The sequence below is a fragment of the Mastacembelus armatus genome, chromosome 4, assembly GCF_900324485.2.
Source record: "Mastacembelus armatus chromosome 4, fMasArm1.2, whole genome shotgun sequence".
NCBI lineage: Eukaryota > Metazoa > Chordata > Actinopteri > Synbranchiformes > Mastacembelidae > Mastacembelus > Mastacembelus armatus.
Window position 1 is genome coordinate 12,049,750 of NC_046636.1, and position 18,621 is coordinate 12,068,370.

At 38.5% G+C, this 18,621-nt stretch overlaps 1 protein-coding gene across 2 annotated transcripts in view; it reads left to right on the top strand.

Annotated features, from left to right (window-relative positions):
* The first annotated feature begins 2,875 nt into the window (after positions 1 to 2,875).
* The window catches only part of nfic (nuclear factor I/C), a 74,469-nt gene continuing 58,723 nt past the window's right edge, over positions 2,876 to 18,621 (top strand). For both annotated transcript variants that reach the window (XR_003296591.2, XM_026323367.2), the window contains exon 1: positions 2,876 to 3,043. Coding sequence is in view for 1 of the 2 variants with exons in the window: in XM_026323367.2 (XP_026179152.1) it covers positions 2,963 to 3,043 (81 nt within the window). In the remaining variant the exon portion in view is untranslated. The remainder of the gene's footprint in view (positions 3,044 to 18,621) is intronic.

The following is an 18,621-nucleotide window of genomic DNA, read 5'->3' on the forward strand; positions in this document are numbered from 1 at the left end:
CTTCTTTTTCAGAGGGGCTACAGAATCAAGCATTTCACACAGTGAGGTTACAGCGCTGTCAACAACATGATCAATTTGGTAGGGAGTGGGATTGAAGCAGCTGCCCTCCACTATGTTTATACTTGGCATAGACGTAAATAAAGATGGAATCATTTTCTTAAATTTATTAACAGCGTTGTCGGATAAACATCTGCTGTAGTGGAATTTTCTTCCAAACACTGCATGATCCATCATTTTAAATTCAAAAGTTATTAAAGAATGATCAGACAAAACAGGATTTGGGGGAAAAACTATTAGATGTTCAATTTCGATGCCATAGGTCAGAACAAGATCCTCGTCACCTCTGTTTCCCTCACCAACATGTCCGTTGAAGTCTGCCTCAATCACCACTCTCTCACCACTAGGGATACCCTGAATCACCTCATCCATCTCCCTCCAGAATTTCTCCTTCTCTTCTAACTCACATCCTACCTGTTGGGCATATCCACTGACAACATTCAACATCACACCTTCAACTTCCAGCTTCAGACTCATCACCCTATCTGACACTCTCTTCACCTCCAGAACATTCCTAGCAAAATCCTCCTTCAGGATAACTCCTACCCCATTCCTCTTTCCATCCACACCATGATAAAATAGCTTGAACCCTACTCCTAATCTATAGGCCTTGCTACCTTTCCACCTGGTCTCCTGAACACACAAGATATCCACCTTTCTTCTCTCCATCATATCAGCCAACTCTCTAGTTTTCTCTGACAAAGTTCCTACATTCAAAGTCCCTACTCTAAGTCCTAAACTCCTACCCTTCCTCTTCCTGTGCCTATATTACATAAATTTACTTGTATCAGATAGAAGAGGGATCAGGAGCAAGCTAGTGTTAATGTAATGACAGAGCCGCAGTAATTGATTCATTTATACTGCTCCTTAATAGGAAACATGGTATACAGTAGATGGTGGATGGAATTTCACACTGTATAAATTCAATTGAAATAATTTCAAAAAGTTCAAAAAGTAAAAATTAATAAAATGTCAGTGATTAAGCTTGTTTACTCTAAATTATGTGTACAGGGGTGCTGCATATGTGCTCTCTCTTTGCCAGTCACCACTTCCTCAGTGTGGCTGAAATCACTCCCTCCTCATTATATCATGCACTAATGTGTAATGGTACCCTACTGCATGTTCACGATTAATGTTTTATCTGCACTGTGGACCAAAAGAAGGTGCCCAGTCACTTGAACAAGAATTGTGTAGTTTAATACACAAACCAAAAGGTTTTACAGCTTTTGGCTTTGTTTCCAGTTGGGCATTTCACTGCACAAACATGTTAGTGGAAGGTAGAAGCAAGACAACTTTTTGTTCTATAGTGAGCTGACATGTGAGTAATTTTCATTAAGTGAGCAACTACCATCTTTGAGTCCAGTATGCAACCCCTATAATACACCCATGGCAAAAATATAACTAGCATCCTTGTACAGAATCTTTCTAAGGAAATTGTTCATGTTTAAAAATCACAATTTTCCAATAACACCATAACAAATTTCAGTGCAATACCAACACAGTAACTAAAATTTTTCCCCATCTGTCCTGCTTTACAAACTGTCCCATAATACCTTAATAGATACTCAATAACTTGAAAATACTGACAGTGTAATTTATATGAATGCTTACTTACCACATACTTAAATGTTTATCCCAGCATAGTAACTCAGTTTTATGTATTGATGTCCCATCTGTGCTAAATAATTACTCTGTTATTTACAGACTGGAATGTAAATTATTCTACCACACACAGAAACACTGGTACGTGTCAATTTCAAATGGTAAAAGGCTTCCACTTTGAAATTGTATGTAGGCACCACACTGCTTTGCTTAAGTTTGACAACATGCTCACAATGACAACTAATACATGCTGATGTTTAGATGCTAAATTTGAGGCTGATAGGAATATAACTAGTTGCAAACATTTGATCATTAGCCTAAGTACTTGACCGATACAAGATAAAAACTAAGAGACCAATAAGGTTAGCATAACACATTTTCATGTTAATGGAATATGCTAGCTCTGAGGTTACATCACATTAGTATTGAAGGCTTTGTTACTACAGGCTCAGTGGCAAAAACCACTTTCGATGGGCCATGAAAGTCTCCTCATCCTTGTAATAAGAAAAAAATCAAGTGTTGTGTATTTGTTAACAGTATCACAACTACTACATGCCATTAGTGTTCAGCAGGTGTGATCCATTTTTGTTTCTTTTTGTTCTACTTGCTTCTTTATTCTTCCCATCTTTAAACGTGTTGAATTTTTGGCTGTGTTTTGAAGGAGACAGAAGCAAAGTAGTTTTTATCAGGGGTACCACAGATCAACAAGGAATGACATGCAGTCAGATTTCCATGCTTCAAATTACAAGAGGCATGTGTTGTCTGAGTGCCTCTTGAAACAGGAAATGTGTTTCACTTAGCCTCCGTCATGTGATGACAACCAGCAACTGAGCTAAACCCACTTCCAAGAGACAGAGAACATCTGTGAAGGGGCAAGGATTTGAACTCAGGGTCAAAGTTGCACCCAAACTGGACACTGGACACGTTCACATTCTGAAGTAAATGCCCCTATTCAACATACTATAGAATCTCCAGGTGTATTCTATAATCCTCTACAGTAAAAACACAGCAAAACAAAAAGTTACAGCAAAGGAAGAGGGGGAGAAATTGACAGGAGGACGAAGGAAGGATTGTGAGACAGTAGGGATAAGAGTATAAAAAGGGACGATGAAGACAAGAGAAAGGGAACAGGCTAAGAGTGTGAGAGGCCGATGGGAACAGTGAAAAACGTAAAGCACTGTTCTGCCGCAGCCTACCGGGGTGGGGGGAGGGGGGGTCTTGACGCGGGACGTTCCTAGTCTCGAGCACCGCGGATTTACTCCAGCTGGCACGCGCAGGATGGTGGAAATAAATACCCTATGGAATGATAACGACCGATAGCGCAAGATGGGTCGGCGCTGAGATCAGCTTTAACTTTCCCCGGTGGCGGCGCAGATTCGAAATGGTAGGACAAATGTGTTCCGGTACAATAATGTAGTAGTGTCCCTTCCTGTCGTGCTGCTTCGTGTTTTAAAAAAGACGCAATGCGAGGAGTTGAATAAGTATACCCACGCAGCTGAAAGTGGAGCAGAAAGCAGCGGTAGTGGCATCCCTTTCTATAAATGTCTGCAATCCTATTTTCGCTATTTTCTCTCCGTCTTTTAGTTTGTAGGAGCGTACGTGACGTTTGCCTATGGAGAGAGTTTGTCACCAAATTTAATTAAAAAAAGGCAAATACCCCTTGTACGACAGCAAATATATACGACTGTAACAACGCAACTTAAAAACAAGACAGCACTGTCACAGACACTAAACATCTCCCATTTCAAAAAGCGCAACTTATTCTGTTTGATCGTTCCTTCAAGTGGCGTCTTTAGTCAAACCCTAGCTACATGGGGCGGAAGCCAGCAGTGTCATCAAACTTGATATTTTCTTGACATGACACAGTTTTTTAACATTACATGTATGCCGAATTCACCAAAGACCACCAAACGGGATATCTTTCTTACACCACAAACGAGACGATAAGTATGTTTAAGATACATCACGTCAACTATAAACTCATTACAGTTTTGAATGGAGTTTGGAGCAGCATTTGTTCGGGACGTACTGGCGTTACAGAGGCTTTATCCCACCAGCAAATGTGGTTTCCGACCCCTGGCGGCGCCTGAGCAAGTACACAACATGCGTTGGCGTGTGCAGTCATCAAAGTCGTACAGTTTGAGGTTTGGAAAAGAGCGTGTCGCGGCTATGGGCCCATGTGCCCTCTATGCCGTTCGTCACGCGGGACGGCGCAAGGCCAAGTTGAAGTTCAACACAAGCCTCCTGGTTTATGTGTGCGGCTATGTGTTAGTCAGCAGAAAATGGCCGCAGTTAGAGCCAGCGGACTGAGTTAGAATGGTAGACCGGTAGAGGGCCTCCTGTCCCGGCATAAGGTGGGGGATTGTGCCCGCTAAGATGATCACAGAGCTGCAGCTGGTGGAGGCAGTGCAGTTCTGTTGGTGCAAACCGATTTTAGTTCAAGGTAGTAAGTGTGCCACTTGACAACAGTACCAACAGCGCCACAGGGATGAAAGCATTTAGTAGTTACTCCTACATCATTATCAGCTTCTTATATATGACACTGAATAAAGTTGAGAAAAAAAAAAACAAAAAAATCATAAAGTTTGACAGTACCCTCCCCCCTTTTAAAGGCTAAATGTTTATAACTGGTTTTATTGTAAAACAGGGGTATATGTGATACTTTAAAAAAGTACATACTATGGTACAAAGACCCTTACAGCTATTTTTTATCTTATCTTAATTAAATCTGGTTCATTATACATGTAAATTATCAACCAGACTCTAGTTATTGACTGACTATAACGAAAATTGTTAAATTTTATTCATTCTGTAGTTTTGTTCATCTTAATATATCTATAGTCTATGCATTTTGCTAGTCACACGTAACTTCATTTTGTTGTAATGGTATTTAAGGTTTGCAGTTACAACTGAGTTCTGATCTCATTTTAAATTTGTGTTTAGTAGTTGTGGGTGAAGTACTCAGGTACCTTACATAAACAGAAGTCGCAAAATTCTCGTGTTAGAAGTAAAGGTCCTGTACTGAAAGTGTACTCAAGTAAAAGTGCATAAATATTATCATATAAATGTATGTTAATTAAAATTATTAGAAAAATATATTTTTTTCAGAGCAGATAAACGTGCCTATGAGTGTTAAATATATTTTGGAATTATTATTACTGTTTCATGAATGTAATGATAGCATTTTAGTGTTTTGTTTGGGATTGAATAAATTCTTACTGCTTTATCAATATGAGTGATAAAAATTCTATTGAAAACATGCATAATATTTTATAAACAAATTGTATTTTTAAGGCTATATGTAAACTCTTCAGTTGTGCCTTAACTAACATCTCTTACTGTCAAAATAATTTTAGAGTAAAATGTAGCCTACAATATTTCCCTCTAAATTGTAGCAAAGGGGAATTATAAAGTAGCACAAACTGGAAATGAACTCTGAATAAGCCAACTAAAATTGATCTAAATACAGTAATTAATTTAATGTACTTAGTTGCATTCCATCACTGTTTATTTAAAAACACAACATGAAGTACGTCCTGTAGCACGTATAGTTTGGGTTGGTATTGTGTATTAAGTGTCTGTACACAATTAAAATCCAAATGTTATTATGGCTACGATATTGATGATAGTATAGTTTGGTGAATGTAAGCTGATCCTAGGATGAACAGTATGTTGTTAAAAAGGCATAGAGCAGCAGCTGCTGCAGCTTTAAGCCTGCCATTTGGGATGGGCTGAATCCATAACGTCATTTCAGTACTTTCCTTTATTCTTCGCCCCCTCATCTCATTCCCTCTCGAAATGACACAGCCCCCTACTCCAGTAGACCCCCGGCCGTATGCTACTAAGAATGATTATTCCGAACTTTTCCAGTCTTTTTCTTCCCACAAGGCATTTTTCCAGGACCTCAACTTTTCTGGCGTGTCATCATTTCTGGAGTTATTCGAGGAGAGTGCAGCTCTCTCATATTATTTAAAACAAAAATTAAAAACAGTCCAGGAAATGCAGCATTTTTCCTTACCCGGAGTTACCACTGCTTAACTCAATCAACGTGGAAGAGCATGTAGGGATCTGCAGAAAAGAAATGATGACGTTATGGATATATGAATATGTTCAGCCCAGGGATGTCTGTATTAACGCCAAGCTTGAAAGATTTGGCTCCTTCGTATCAAAATGATGTTTTCTCCTCTTTCTTTGTCTCAGGTAAAACTACACTCAGGTTATCTGTGTCTCCACTGTTGTTACAATTGCACTGTTAGAGGATAACCTACACTACCTGGAAAATAACCTATTAGACATGATACTATGTTGTTTTTATATTGTTTTGAAATTGCATAAAATATCATCTTAATCAGAAATGACTTCTTTTCTACAAATTTTATCAGCTTGTTCAGTTGCTCACCTTCTGTAGCGTATATCAGGCTGAGATATGATTCATAGATTCATATCAGGAGGAGGTACACAGAGTGAAGAGGTGGGGAGCTAAATCAGACTTGTTGCACCAGGCCTGCTAATCAGAATTTTGTATTAACATGGTTATTAGCTGGAACATACTGAAAGGAGTATTTAAAAGACAGCATTAGAGTCATCTCATGTTAGTCAGCCTATCTGCTTTTTGTATGCTGACAGTGTTGCTGACAGTTGCTAACATACATATCCAGCTCAAATACTAAACAAAGTTTAAATACACATGACCTGTGCCTGTGCAGATCTAAATTCATAAACAGCAGATTAAAGAAAGTAGGGCAGCTGTTTTAGTATGTGAGATAGGAGAGTGAGAGGAGGTGGAATGTAGTGTAATTATCATTTTTCAGCTGGAGTTGGTTTTTGACTATCAGTACCAACATTACTGAAATCAAACAGTTTGTATTTATTTCAAGACTTTATTTTTAAAAATAAATTAAGTATTCGCATTTTCAGGCATCTCTCCTGAACCCACTCTGCTGAGGATTAAAAAAACAGAATTTAAACCATGAGACTTAAACTTCATGCTAAAATTTACTACACTGCTGATATTACAGCCTATCAGTGCTACTGTCACTACTATTTGTAGTGTTGTACTGGCAATATTGCTGCTACATTTACTTCAATCATTTGCTAGTGTTACTGTTAATACAGGTAACTATTGCTATTGTTATCAGCATTCCTGCTGTTTGTACTGTCAAAGTGTTATTACAGTAGTAGAAGAATTAAGCTCTGCTAAAATACAAACCCAATTCCAAAAAAGTTGGGATGCTGTGTAAACATAAAAACAGAATGCAATAATTTGCAAATCTCATAAACTCATATTTTATTCACAGTAGAACATAGAAATGTTTAAAGTGAGAAAGTAAAGTAATTTTGAAATTGATGGCATGAACATGTCTCAGAAAAGTTTGGAGAGTCAAGGTCTCTCAGGGGTAAAGATGGGTAGAGGTTCACCAATCTGTGAAAAGCTGCATGTACAAATGGTCTAACAATTTCAGAACAATGTTCCTCAACGTAAAATTGCAAAGGCTTTAAACATATTACCTACAGTACATAATATCATGAAAAGATTCAGAGAATGTGGGGAAATCTCTGTGGACAAGGGATAAGGCTGAAACAAAATACTGGATGCCCATGGTCTTCTGGCCCTCAGATAGTACTGAATTAAAAATAGGTATGATGCTGTGATGGACATCACTGCATGGGCTCAGGAATATTTCCAAACACAGTCCGTGAACACAGTTCGCTGTGCCTCCAAAAATACAAGTTAAAGCTCTATCATGCAAAGAAGATGCCATATACAGTGGTGTGAAAAAGGGTTTGGCCCCCTTCCTGATTTCTTATTTTTTTGCATGTTTGTCACACTTTAATGTTTCAGATCATCAAACAAATTTTAATATTAGTCAAATATAACACAAGTAAACACCTCATACAGTTTTTGAATGAAGGTTTTTATTATTAAGGGAAAACAAAATCCAAAACTACATGGCCCTGTGTGAAAAAGTGTTTGCCACCCTCCTGTTAAAACATAACTTAACTGTGGTTTATCACACCTGAGTTCAATTTCTCTAGCCACACCCAGGCCTGATTACTGCCACACCTGTTCGCAATCAAGAAGTCACTTAAATAGGACGTGCATGTTAAAGTGAAGTAGACCAAAAGATCCTCAAAAGCTAGACATCATGCCGAGATCCAAAGAAATTCAAAAACAAATGAGAAAGAAAGTAATTGAGACCTATCAGTCTGGAAAAGGTTATAAAGCCATCTCTAAAGCTTTGGGACTGCAGCGAACCACAGTCAGAGCCATTATCTACAAATGGCGAAAAAATGGAACAGTGGAGAATCTTGCCACAAGTGGCCAGTCTACCAAAATAACTCCAAGAGTGCAGCGACGACTCATCCAAGAGGTCACAAAAGACCCCACAACAACATCCAAAGAACTGCAGGCCTCACTTGCGTCAGTTAAGGTCACTGTTCATGACTCCACCATAAGAAAGAGACTGGGCAAAAATAGTCTGCATGGCAGAGTTCCAAGACGAAAACTGCTGCTGAGCAAAAAGAACATAAAGGCTCGTCTCAGTTTTGCCAGAAAACATCTTGATGATCCCCAAGACTTTTGGGAAAATACTCTGTGGACTGACAAGACAAAGTTGGACTTTTTGGAAGGTGTGTGTCCCATTACGTCTGGTGTAAAAGTAACACCGCATTTCAGAAAAAGAACATCATACCAACAGTAAAATATGGTGGTGGTAGTGTGATGGTCTGGGGTTGTTTTGCTGAAAGAGAATGGCCGGCCATCTGTTCGTGACTTCAAGCTGAAGCGAACTTGGGTTCTACAGCAGGACAATGATCCAAAACACACCTACAAGTCCACGCTTGAATGGCTGAAGAAAAACAAAATGAAGACTTTGGGGTGGCTTAGTCAAAGTTCTGACCTGAATCCGATTGAGATGCTGTGGCATGACCTTAAAAAGGCGGTTCATGCTCGAAAACCCTCCAGTGTGGCTGAATTACAATAATTCTGCAATGATGAGTGGGCCAAAATTCACAGCGCTGTGACAGACTCATTGCAAGTTATCGCAAATGCTTGATTGCAGTTGTTGCTGCTAAGGGTAGCCCAACCAGTTGTTAGGTTTAGGGGGCAAACACTTTTTCACACAGGGCCATGTAGTTTTGGATTTTGTTTTCCCTTAATAATAAAAACCTTCATTTAAAAACTGCATGATGTGTTTACTTGTGTTATCTTTGACTAATATTAAAATTTGTTTGATGATCTGAAACATTAAAGTGTGACAAACATGCAAAAAAATAAGAAATCAGGACACTTTTTCACACCACTGTAGATGCAGAGGGATGATGGTGTTGAATCCCGAACTGAAGTTGATGAATAGCTAGTCAACCTGACACTAAATGTTCTGATACTCCCTGAGGCATATTTATGATTGGAGATATTAGGCTATATAAATACATTTTTACTTTAATTAGCAGAGAATATTACTATATTATACAATAAAATGGAAAATTGTTACATATACACTCACTTATACTGATAGCCGACAGTGGTCACCAACTCTCCCCCCCCAGAATTTATTCTTATTCAAATTTACAGGCATTCCATTCACCACCTTGTACCAAGCTATGGCAAAAAGAATTTGTTTTTACATTATATTCAAGTCCGTTGAAGTTGAATTGAATAGGAAAAGTGTGTCCAAACTTTTGACTGGTATTGTAATTTTCCAAAAATATCCCACCCATTTGACCAAACATTCACTTCATGCAGATTACATGCACAGATGATGCGATGAATCCCCCATACCTAAAAATAAATATGGGATAACGTTGCACCTGGTGCCTGTTACTCAGGGGTCGATAGCACTAGAAGTTAAAATGGGCCAGAGCCCACCTCCGGATGTTACACTGTTTCATAGTTTCACATAGTTTTTCACAGATACTGATTCATGATGGCATAAAATTAATTGCACAAAATGCTGCTGAGGCATGAGGTCTTTTTATGTCTTTATTAAACAAAAACCAGGCACTTGAACATTAAAACCTCTGCAAAGATCAGGCAAAATTATTAATGGTATTTATGAACCTTTACTCTGTTACTTACTTTTTAACTCCATAAGGTGCATTAATCCATGGTGTTGAAATATGGCTTCAAGCTCCATTTTTTCTCATTGATATATGTATATGTGTAATTGTGGGCTTATGGTGTAATGAAATAATAAAAATTTAAAAAACAGTTGACTTTTTAGCTCCTGTAAATGTCTAGTAAAGAACCATCTTCTTTTTTCTGTAAAACTGCAGAAGCTGTAGGCTCGTGCTCACAAAACCGCCTGCAATTTTCAGAAAACCAAACAGAAGATCGTTTGTCACACAATGACCATGTGTGGCAAGGGTTGGGGCAACTAACAAACTTCAAAGGCAGAACAAACAGCATTGTGTGCACCAATAGTTCACTGGTGAAGGAACTAAACTGTTCATTTGTCAGGTTGGAGGCTAAAAGGACAACTATGATTGCCCATATGCCCAAACCTGACGCCAGCTCACCTCCACTGGAGCTGAAGGAACAAAAGGTGAGAAGGGTGCTGAGGACTGTCAATCAACAGATTCAATTCAATTCAATTTTATTTGTATAGCCCCAAATCACAATACAAATCATCTCAAGGCACTTTACAAAAACTTAAAACCCAACAAATCCCTTATGAGCAAACACTTGGCGACAGTGGAGAGGAAAAACTCCCTTTAATGGAAGAAAAACCTCCAGCAGACCCAGGCTCAGTTTGAGCGGCCATCTGCCTCGACCGGTTGGGGTGAGTGGATAGAGGAGGGAGAAAAGAACAGCAACAATAAACAACAAATAGACACTGCAGGTCCAGTAACTGCACATCAGCGATATACAGCTCCAGGACCAGGGACACCTGCAGAAGGTACAGAGAGAGAGAGAGAGAGAGAGAGGGAGAGAGGACAAACTAGGGGCGAGAGAGAGCACAAGGTTAGTGACATTCAATGGTGGAATATACATGTGAGGTGGGAGGAGAGGAAGAGAGGGGAAGGGAAGGGAGTGTTAGGGTTAGGGTAGGGGAGCTCAGTGCACCAATGGTCCTCGGGCAGTCTAGGCCTATAGCAGCATAACTAAGGGATGGTTCAGGGTTACCTGACTAACTATACGCTTTGTCAAAGAGGAAGGTTTTAAGTCTAGCCTTAAAAGTACAGAGAGTGTCTGCCTCCTGAACCTAGACTGGGAGCTGGTTCCACAGGAGAGGAGCTTGATAGCTAAAGACTCTGCCTCCCATTCTGCTTTTGGAAACTCTGGGAACCACAAGTAGACCTGCACTCTGAGAACGAAGTGGTCTATTGGGATAATATGGTACTATGAGATCTTTAAGGTATGAAGGAGCTTGATCATGAAGGGATTTGTATGTGAGAAGAAGGATTGTAAATTCTATTCTGGATTTTACAGGGAGCCAATGAAGAGAAGCTAATATAGGAGAAATATGATCTCTCTTGCTAGTTCCTGTCAGGACTCTGGCTGCAGCATTCTGGATTAACTGGAGGCTTTTTATGGAGATACTGGGACATCCAGATAGTAATGAGTTACAGTAATCTAGCCTTGAGGTAACAAATGCATGGACTAGTTTTTCTGCATCATTTTGAGACAGGATGTTCCTAATTTTGGAAATGTTGCGCAGGTGAAAGAATGCAGTTCTAGAGATTTGTTTTGTGTGTGAGTTAAAGGACATGTCCTGGTCAAAAATAACTCCAAGGTTTTTCACAGTAGTGTTGGAGGCCAGGGCTATGCCATCTAAAGTAGCTATAATTTTAGAAAAGGTTTTTAGGCCCAAATACAATAACTTCTGTTTTCTCTGAATTTAAAAGTAGAAAAGTACTGGTCATCCAGGCCTTTATGTCAGTTAGACACGCTTCAAGTCTAGCTAACTCGTTTGTGTTATCAGGTTTCATAGATAGATACAGCTGAGTGTCATCTGCATAGCAGTGGTAATTAATGGAGTGCTTCCTAATAACATTGCCTAAAGGAAGCATGTACAAGGTGAAAAGAATTGGTCCTAGCACAGAACCTTGTGGAACTCCATAGCTAACTTTTGTGCGCATGGAAGGTTCATCATGGACATGAACAAACTGGAATCTGTCCAATAAATAGGATTGGAACCATTTTAACGCTGTTGCTCTGATACCAATCAAATGCTCCAGTCTCTGAAATAAGACACTGTGGTCAATAGTTTCTGTACTATGATGTGCTCTAAATCCCGATTGAAAATCTTCAAATACTATATTAGAAGTCTACAGGAAACCCACACGCAAAGATCACACTGACGAAGCGATTTGGATGAGTAATGAAACGTTTTGACCTAAAAAACTACAAGTCCAGTTGCCAGAACTCAGCCTCTATATAGCTTGACCTGGATGAGAATCTTCACAGACATGTTTCAGTACACTCCCGGAGGAAATTTCTCTCCTCAGTAAACATATCAGCAAATTTTTTAAAAGTGGCAGTTACTCCCTTTTGGATTTCAGTGGTGTGTCTGTCCTCCTGCAGAGTTGTAAGTAGAGTGGGGTCTTCTGAAACCAAATGATGAAATACTGGGATTAACACATTTTAAACTTTTGACAATTTCCTCTGAATCAATGGTAAAATGGCAAATAAAGCGGCATAAAACCAAACCATGGTTGTAAATTCCCACACTGTTCTATTAAATGTGGGATATGTTTACTCTTTTCTTTCACCTTTTCTCCAGCAGACATTCCAGAATGGTCCAAAATTGGTTGAAGCACTGTACAACAAAACAGGAAAATTATATAGAATACAGACAAATACTATATTTCCTATAGATTATGTCAGTGTTCTGTTCTTTCTAGTCATACATGTGTTCCTCCCTAGTATGCTCAAAAGTAAAACGGTAACACTTTAGTTAGAAGAAAACCCAGGGAATTTGATGCACAAAATTCATTTTAGACCTTGTAAAATCAACAGGCTCAGTGTTTGCTATGCTATGTTGTTGCTATGCTGCTTAGCAGATCTATTGCGCTCCTCTTTCTCTCTGTCTTCAGGCCATGGTACACATTGCAAAACAGTGGACATAAGTGAATATGGGCTTCCTACATGTTGTCCTAGGCCTGTGTTGGAGAACATGGCACTGTAAATACTTTCATGTCATTATGAAATTTTGATGATTTTGTTTGGAACCATAATGCTTTCCAGTCCCTATCTGGGAAGTGGTGCCATCGGTCACACCGGAAATATTATCAAGTCAAGTCTCAAGGTCACCCAATCAATATGACCCTAAATCGTGGGCACTGGTCGAGTTTTTAATAGCGGAGTTGAGTAGTAATATTTGATCTCTCTAGGTGAGGAGCATTAAAGATAGACTGAATCCAATATTAAGACATGACAAGTCAAAACAGAATGAAGCTGAAGAAGAAACACAACAAGACATCTATGTATGGTATGTACTTGACACAACTACATTCATTTCTCAGAATGCAATCCTAACAATATGCAGTGGGCACGGAAAGTATTCAGACCCCTTTAAATTTTTCACTCTTTGTGTCATTGCAGCCATTTGCCAAAATCAAAAAAGTTCATTTTATTTCTCATTAATGTACACTCAGCAACCCATCTTGACAGAAAAAAACAGAAATGTAGAAATTTTTGCAAATTTATTAAAAAAGAAAAACTGAAATATCACATGGTCATAAGTATTCAGACCCTTTGCAGTGACACTCATATGACACTCACTCACATGCTGTCCATTTCTTCTGATCCTTCTTGGGATGGTTCTGCTCCTTCATTGGAGTCCAGCTGTGTTTAATTAAACTGATTGGACTTGATTAGGAAAGGCACACACCTGTCTATATAAGACCTTACAGCTCACAGTGCATGTCAGCGCAAATGAGAATCATGAGGTCGAAGGAACTGCCCAAGGAGCTCAGAGACAGAACTGTGGCAAGGCACAGATCTGGCCAAGGTTACAAAAGAATTTCTGCAGCACTCAAGGTTCCTAAGAGCACAGTGGCCTCCATAATCCTCAAATGGAAAAGGTTTGGGACGACCAGAACTCTTCCTAGACCTGGCCGCCTAGCCACACTGTGCAATCGTGGGAGAAGAGCCTTGGTGAGAGAGGAAAAGAAGAACCCAAAGATCACTGTGGCTGAGCTCCAGAGATGCAGTAGGGAGATGGGAGAAAGTTCCACAAAGTCAACTATCACTGCAGCCCTCCACCAGTCAGGGCTTTATGGCAGAGTGGCCCGACGGAAGCCTCTCCTCAGTGCAAGACACATGAAAGCCTGCATAGAGTTTGCCAAAAAACACATGAAGGACTCCCAGACTATGAGAAATAAGATTCTCTGGTCTGATGAGACCAAGATTGAACTTTTTGGCGTTAATTCTAAGCGGTATGTGTGGAGAAAACCAGGCACTGCTCATCACCTGCCCAATACAATCCCTATAGTGAAACATGGTGGTGGGAGCATCATGTTGTGGGGGTGTTTTTCAGCTGCAGGGACAGGACGACTGGTTGCAATTGAAGGAAAGATGAATGCGGCCAAGTACAGAGATATCCTGGAAGAAAACCTCTTCCAGAGTGCTCAGGACCTCAGACTGGGCCGAAGGTTCACCTTTCAACAGGACAATGACCCTAAGCACACAGCTAAAATAACAAAGGAGTGGCTTCGGAACAACTCTGTGACCGTTCTTGACTGGCCCAGCCAGAGCCCTGACCTAAACCCAATTGAGCATCTCTGGAGAGACCTGAAAATGGCTGTCCACCAATGTTCACCATCCAACCTGACAGAACTGGAGAGGATCTGCAAGGAAGAATGGCAGAGGGTCCCCAAATCCAGGTGTGAAAAACTTGTTGCATCATTCCCAAGAAGACTCATGGCTGTACTAGCTCAAAAGGGTGCTTCTACTCAATACTGAGCACAGGGTCTGAATACTTATGACCATGTGATATTTCAGTTTTTCTTTTTTAATAAATTTGCAAAAATTTCTACATTTCTGTTTTTTTTCTGTCAAGATGGCGTGCTGAGTGTACATTAATGAGAAATAAAATGAACTTTTTTGATTTTGGCAAATGGCTGCAATGACACAAAGAGTGAAAAATTTAAAGGGGTCTAAATACTTTCCGTACCCACTGTATAGAATGGTCTTACTAGTAGGGCTGATTGATTTTGGAAAAATATCTAATTGAGATTTTTCTGACATATTTTGATTTGATTTGCAATATCATTTTAAATTCAAGATTCACTTTATAACATAAAACCTCTTCAGAAAACACTGAAATATTAACTGCTAAACTAATACAAGGATGAGGGTGCAAATTTGATTTCAACAAATTGGTATAGAACGCACATAATGAACCATAGAACATACCTCACAAAAATTAAATAAGAAATAATAAAACAAATTACAGGAATGTGAATTATAAAACTATAAGAAACTGTAACACTGAAATTACCTGTTAATTCTGTAGTATAAATACTGAAATTAGGATACTTATACTACGTATTGAATGGATATTCAATAAAACTCTTTATCAAAAAAAAAAAAGTAATCTCTATATATTAAACATTTAAGTGAAACAATTGTTTACTGAAAACCAGTATTTCACAAAAGCTGCCTCAGCCAGATAAAGTGCAGAACGAATAATTCTCAAACATCACTTTGCAGAAGTATGTCTTGGATGGAATGGTATATCTTTTGTCCAGTGTTTGGAGGAGGTTTTCAAAGCTATCTGTACTATTAATAGATAGATCAAATATGATCATTTTGTCTTCTATTTTGATTCTTTTATTCTGTTTCTTTTTATCAGACAAATAGTTTAGGTAGTGATGGGCAAATGATATCAATTCTCTGGAGCTTGTGTCACTCTTCCTAAAGCACAGTGATTCGAAAGCTTGTATCAAAACACCACTGTCGCGTAACCGATGACATCCGAAGCTTCTAAAAGTCATCGCTGCTTCACTTTGCATGTCATTGGTTCAAAATGTTTTGAAGCGTTTCGGCTCCGAGTGTTTCAATGCATGTGATGTTTCTGAGGAAGACTGCAGTTGCTGGTCGAAACATGTCAGGGTAAAAGCAACATCTTCTATACTGTTTGTCTGATAAAAAGAAACAATTAAAAAGAATGTATTAATAGATACCATTTCTTTTGCGAGGCAAGGAGTATTAACGCAAGTTATTTCATGGTATCTTAATGAGCCCTTATCTTATGGCATTACTGTTGCAAACAGCCCCCCTGTCTGTCATTTCAGCCCCCCTAAAACGATCAACTATCAAACTATCAAAATTTATTGAAAGTATAATTTTTACTTTTCAAAATAAAAATGAAAATAAGAAATGCAGGACATGTCGATTAAAAAAAAGAAGATCAGATTTTTTTTTTTTTTTTTTTTTTTTTTAATTCTCTTTGCTATTCTGCACATGTGTAGAAGTGCAACGGCTTGTGCTGTGAGTTTGCCGGAGGCGGTAGATCATGAAACATCTTGCGACACGTAGGTAGTTATAGAACCAAGGTCACAAACAGGCGGACCGCGGTCCGGGTGCAGACCCAAAAGCTGCCCCATACGGACCCGGACCTACAGCCAAAAGAGAAGGTTATGATTTAAAACCTAACGGGGCGCTTTTATTTCCACCGGCTTTTGTAGACTTTACGGTAGTGGAAACGCACAGACCAATTGCATGCGAGTTGAGCCATCCCACGTGATACCACTCAGCCAAACAAGTCTGTGCATTCCAGGCGATAAACATTACGACTCTACAGTGTAAACAGAGCTAGAGGCAAGTTACACATGAAAAGACGGTTACAAAGATAAAGAAAAAAGGCAATACATGTAGAAAACAAAGGGAGAGAAACAGGCGAGTGAGACGGAGAAAGGGAGAGAAAAATAGGGAACAAATGGCGCCTTCCAAAAAAAGAAAAGTGGACAGCGAAAATAGAGCATTTAATCCGGAATGGACAGACTCATTTCTGTTTATACTTTCCACTAGGAACACTAAACCAGTGTGTCTCATATGTTCACTTATTAATAGTGCCAATGTGAAACGCCATTATGAGACACAACATAAAGATAATGAATTCATTTGATTTGACAGTCAGTTATTGATTACATGCAGATGTTGATAAAACTACTAGGCTACTTAAATATATAGACATTAGACATTATGATCTTCCAGACCTTTGCTTCAAGAAATTTTCTCTAACTGGAGCTCTTTAAATTTTAGTTTAATACCCCTGTTATAGAAGGTAGGTAGTGTTATCAGGAACAATAGTGAGGGCTAACCCCTCTAAGGATGAATTCCTAGAACCGCCCCTGGTTGCAAATGCTAGAGGTTTGCTTACTTTTGTCTTGACTAGCAGCACCAGTATCAACAGTAGCAGCACCTTCATCTTCCTTTTTCACACTAACTTTACATTCTTCACACTGCTGCTGGTGGTAATTTTTCAAATGTTGATACAATTTGTACTGTTTACTCTGGAGGTATCTATGGTTTGATGGCAAGCTTTGCACATGACATTTGTTTGTAGCCTATCACTACTCGAAAACACGAAATACTGCCAAATAACTGAAGTGCATTAAGACCTCGACCTTCTGGTTTTATAGCAGCCATTTTCGCACCATAAGAATCTTTACATGTGTTTTTTGTTAGTGCACCTATACACAGACATTTCTGATATGGATGTTATGTAAGCTAAATAATCGCAGCCCTTGCGGTTTGCTAATCATATTAATTCAAATTGCGATTTTGGTTAAAAAAAAAAAGATAAATTGTTCAGCCCTACTTACTAGCTTGGAAACAAGCACAAAAAAGACCACTTGTTCATTTTACTGAAGGACATTAGAGTCATTTTCCCTGTTAGAACCTCTTGAAGCTATGTGGCCTGATGAACTACTTGTGAAAGCAACAGTTAGAATGCAATTCTGCACTGGAGAGCCAGATGTACTAAAGAGTAGCTTTGAAAGAATAGTTGAATACAGCAAAGAAAAGTGAATTGCTTTAAGAATACTGATCTGCCCCAATACCAGTTTAAAGAGTTAGCTTAGGACAGGTATATATTACATTACATTTGAGTCATAGAACTCTACATAATGTTTTTGTGATGATGCTGATGATGTATAAAAACTTTGCCTAACACAATTTATTTCTATAAACTGCAAAGAATTTTCTGGATCTTAATAAATATTCAATCTGCTGCATGATAAAAAAATTCCAAGTTGTTACTCTTTTTTCTAATTAAAACTAAGATAATATCATGTTTCCTTCCCTTTTTGTTGTATATGAAAATATAGAATAATGGAAAGTAACAATGAACAAGCATAAGTGATAGACTCTCCTAGCCACAAAAGTAATTTGTAATTAGTAGTAAGTCATTTGCAGTATTTTGTGTCTTTTGGTCGGTTTAAATATTAAATGACTTAGCAATAGTAACAAGTTGTGATTAACTGTTGCAGAATGTATTACATTTCTATTTTTTTTCTTTTACAAAACATGTTATTGCTTTGTCACAAATGTGACATGGTATGGGAAAATGTTACTTTATTGGCTTTAAATAATCAAAGTTGGCTAATTTTATTAATGTATTGCCTGAAATAGATTGTAAGCTTCAAGAATAGTATGCTATATGAAATATAGCACAAACCATGCTTTCATTACTAAATTACTGATTATGTGAAATTCAATTATTTAACCTGCAGTTACAATGTTTATTACAATTATGTCACCATATATCATATGATTTATTTTTTTGTGTTAAAAAGGGAGCAGATCACCACTTTAGTTGAAGGGGCACAAACATGATAAAATAATGAAAAAGTAATGGACACTAACACTTTTGCACTGCTGTGACTGGTGAGTTTTTTAGCCAGTCTGCAGACTTAACTATTAACTATATTGGGGAATTGTCATAACCAATTCAAAAACATGTAATGAGCAAAATAATTAGACAAAAATTTGAAAACGCATTTATCTCTTGA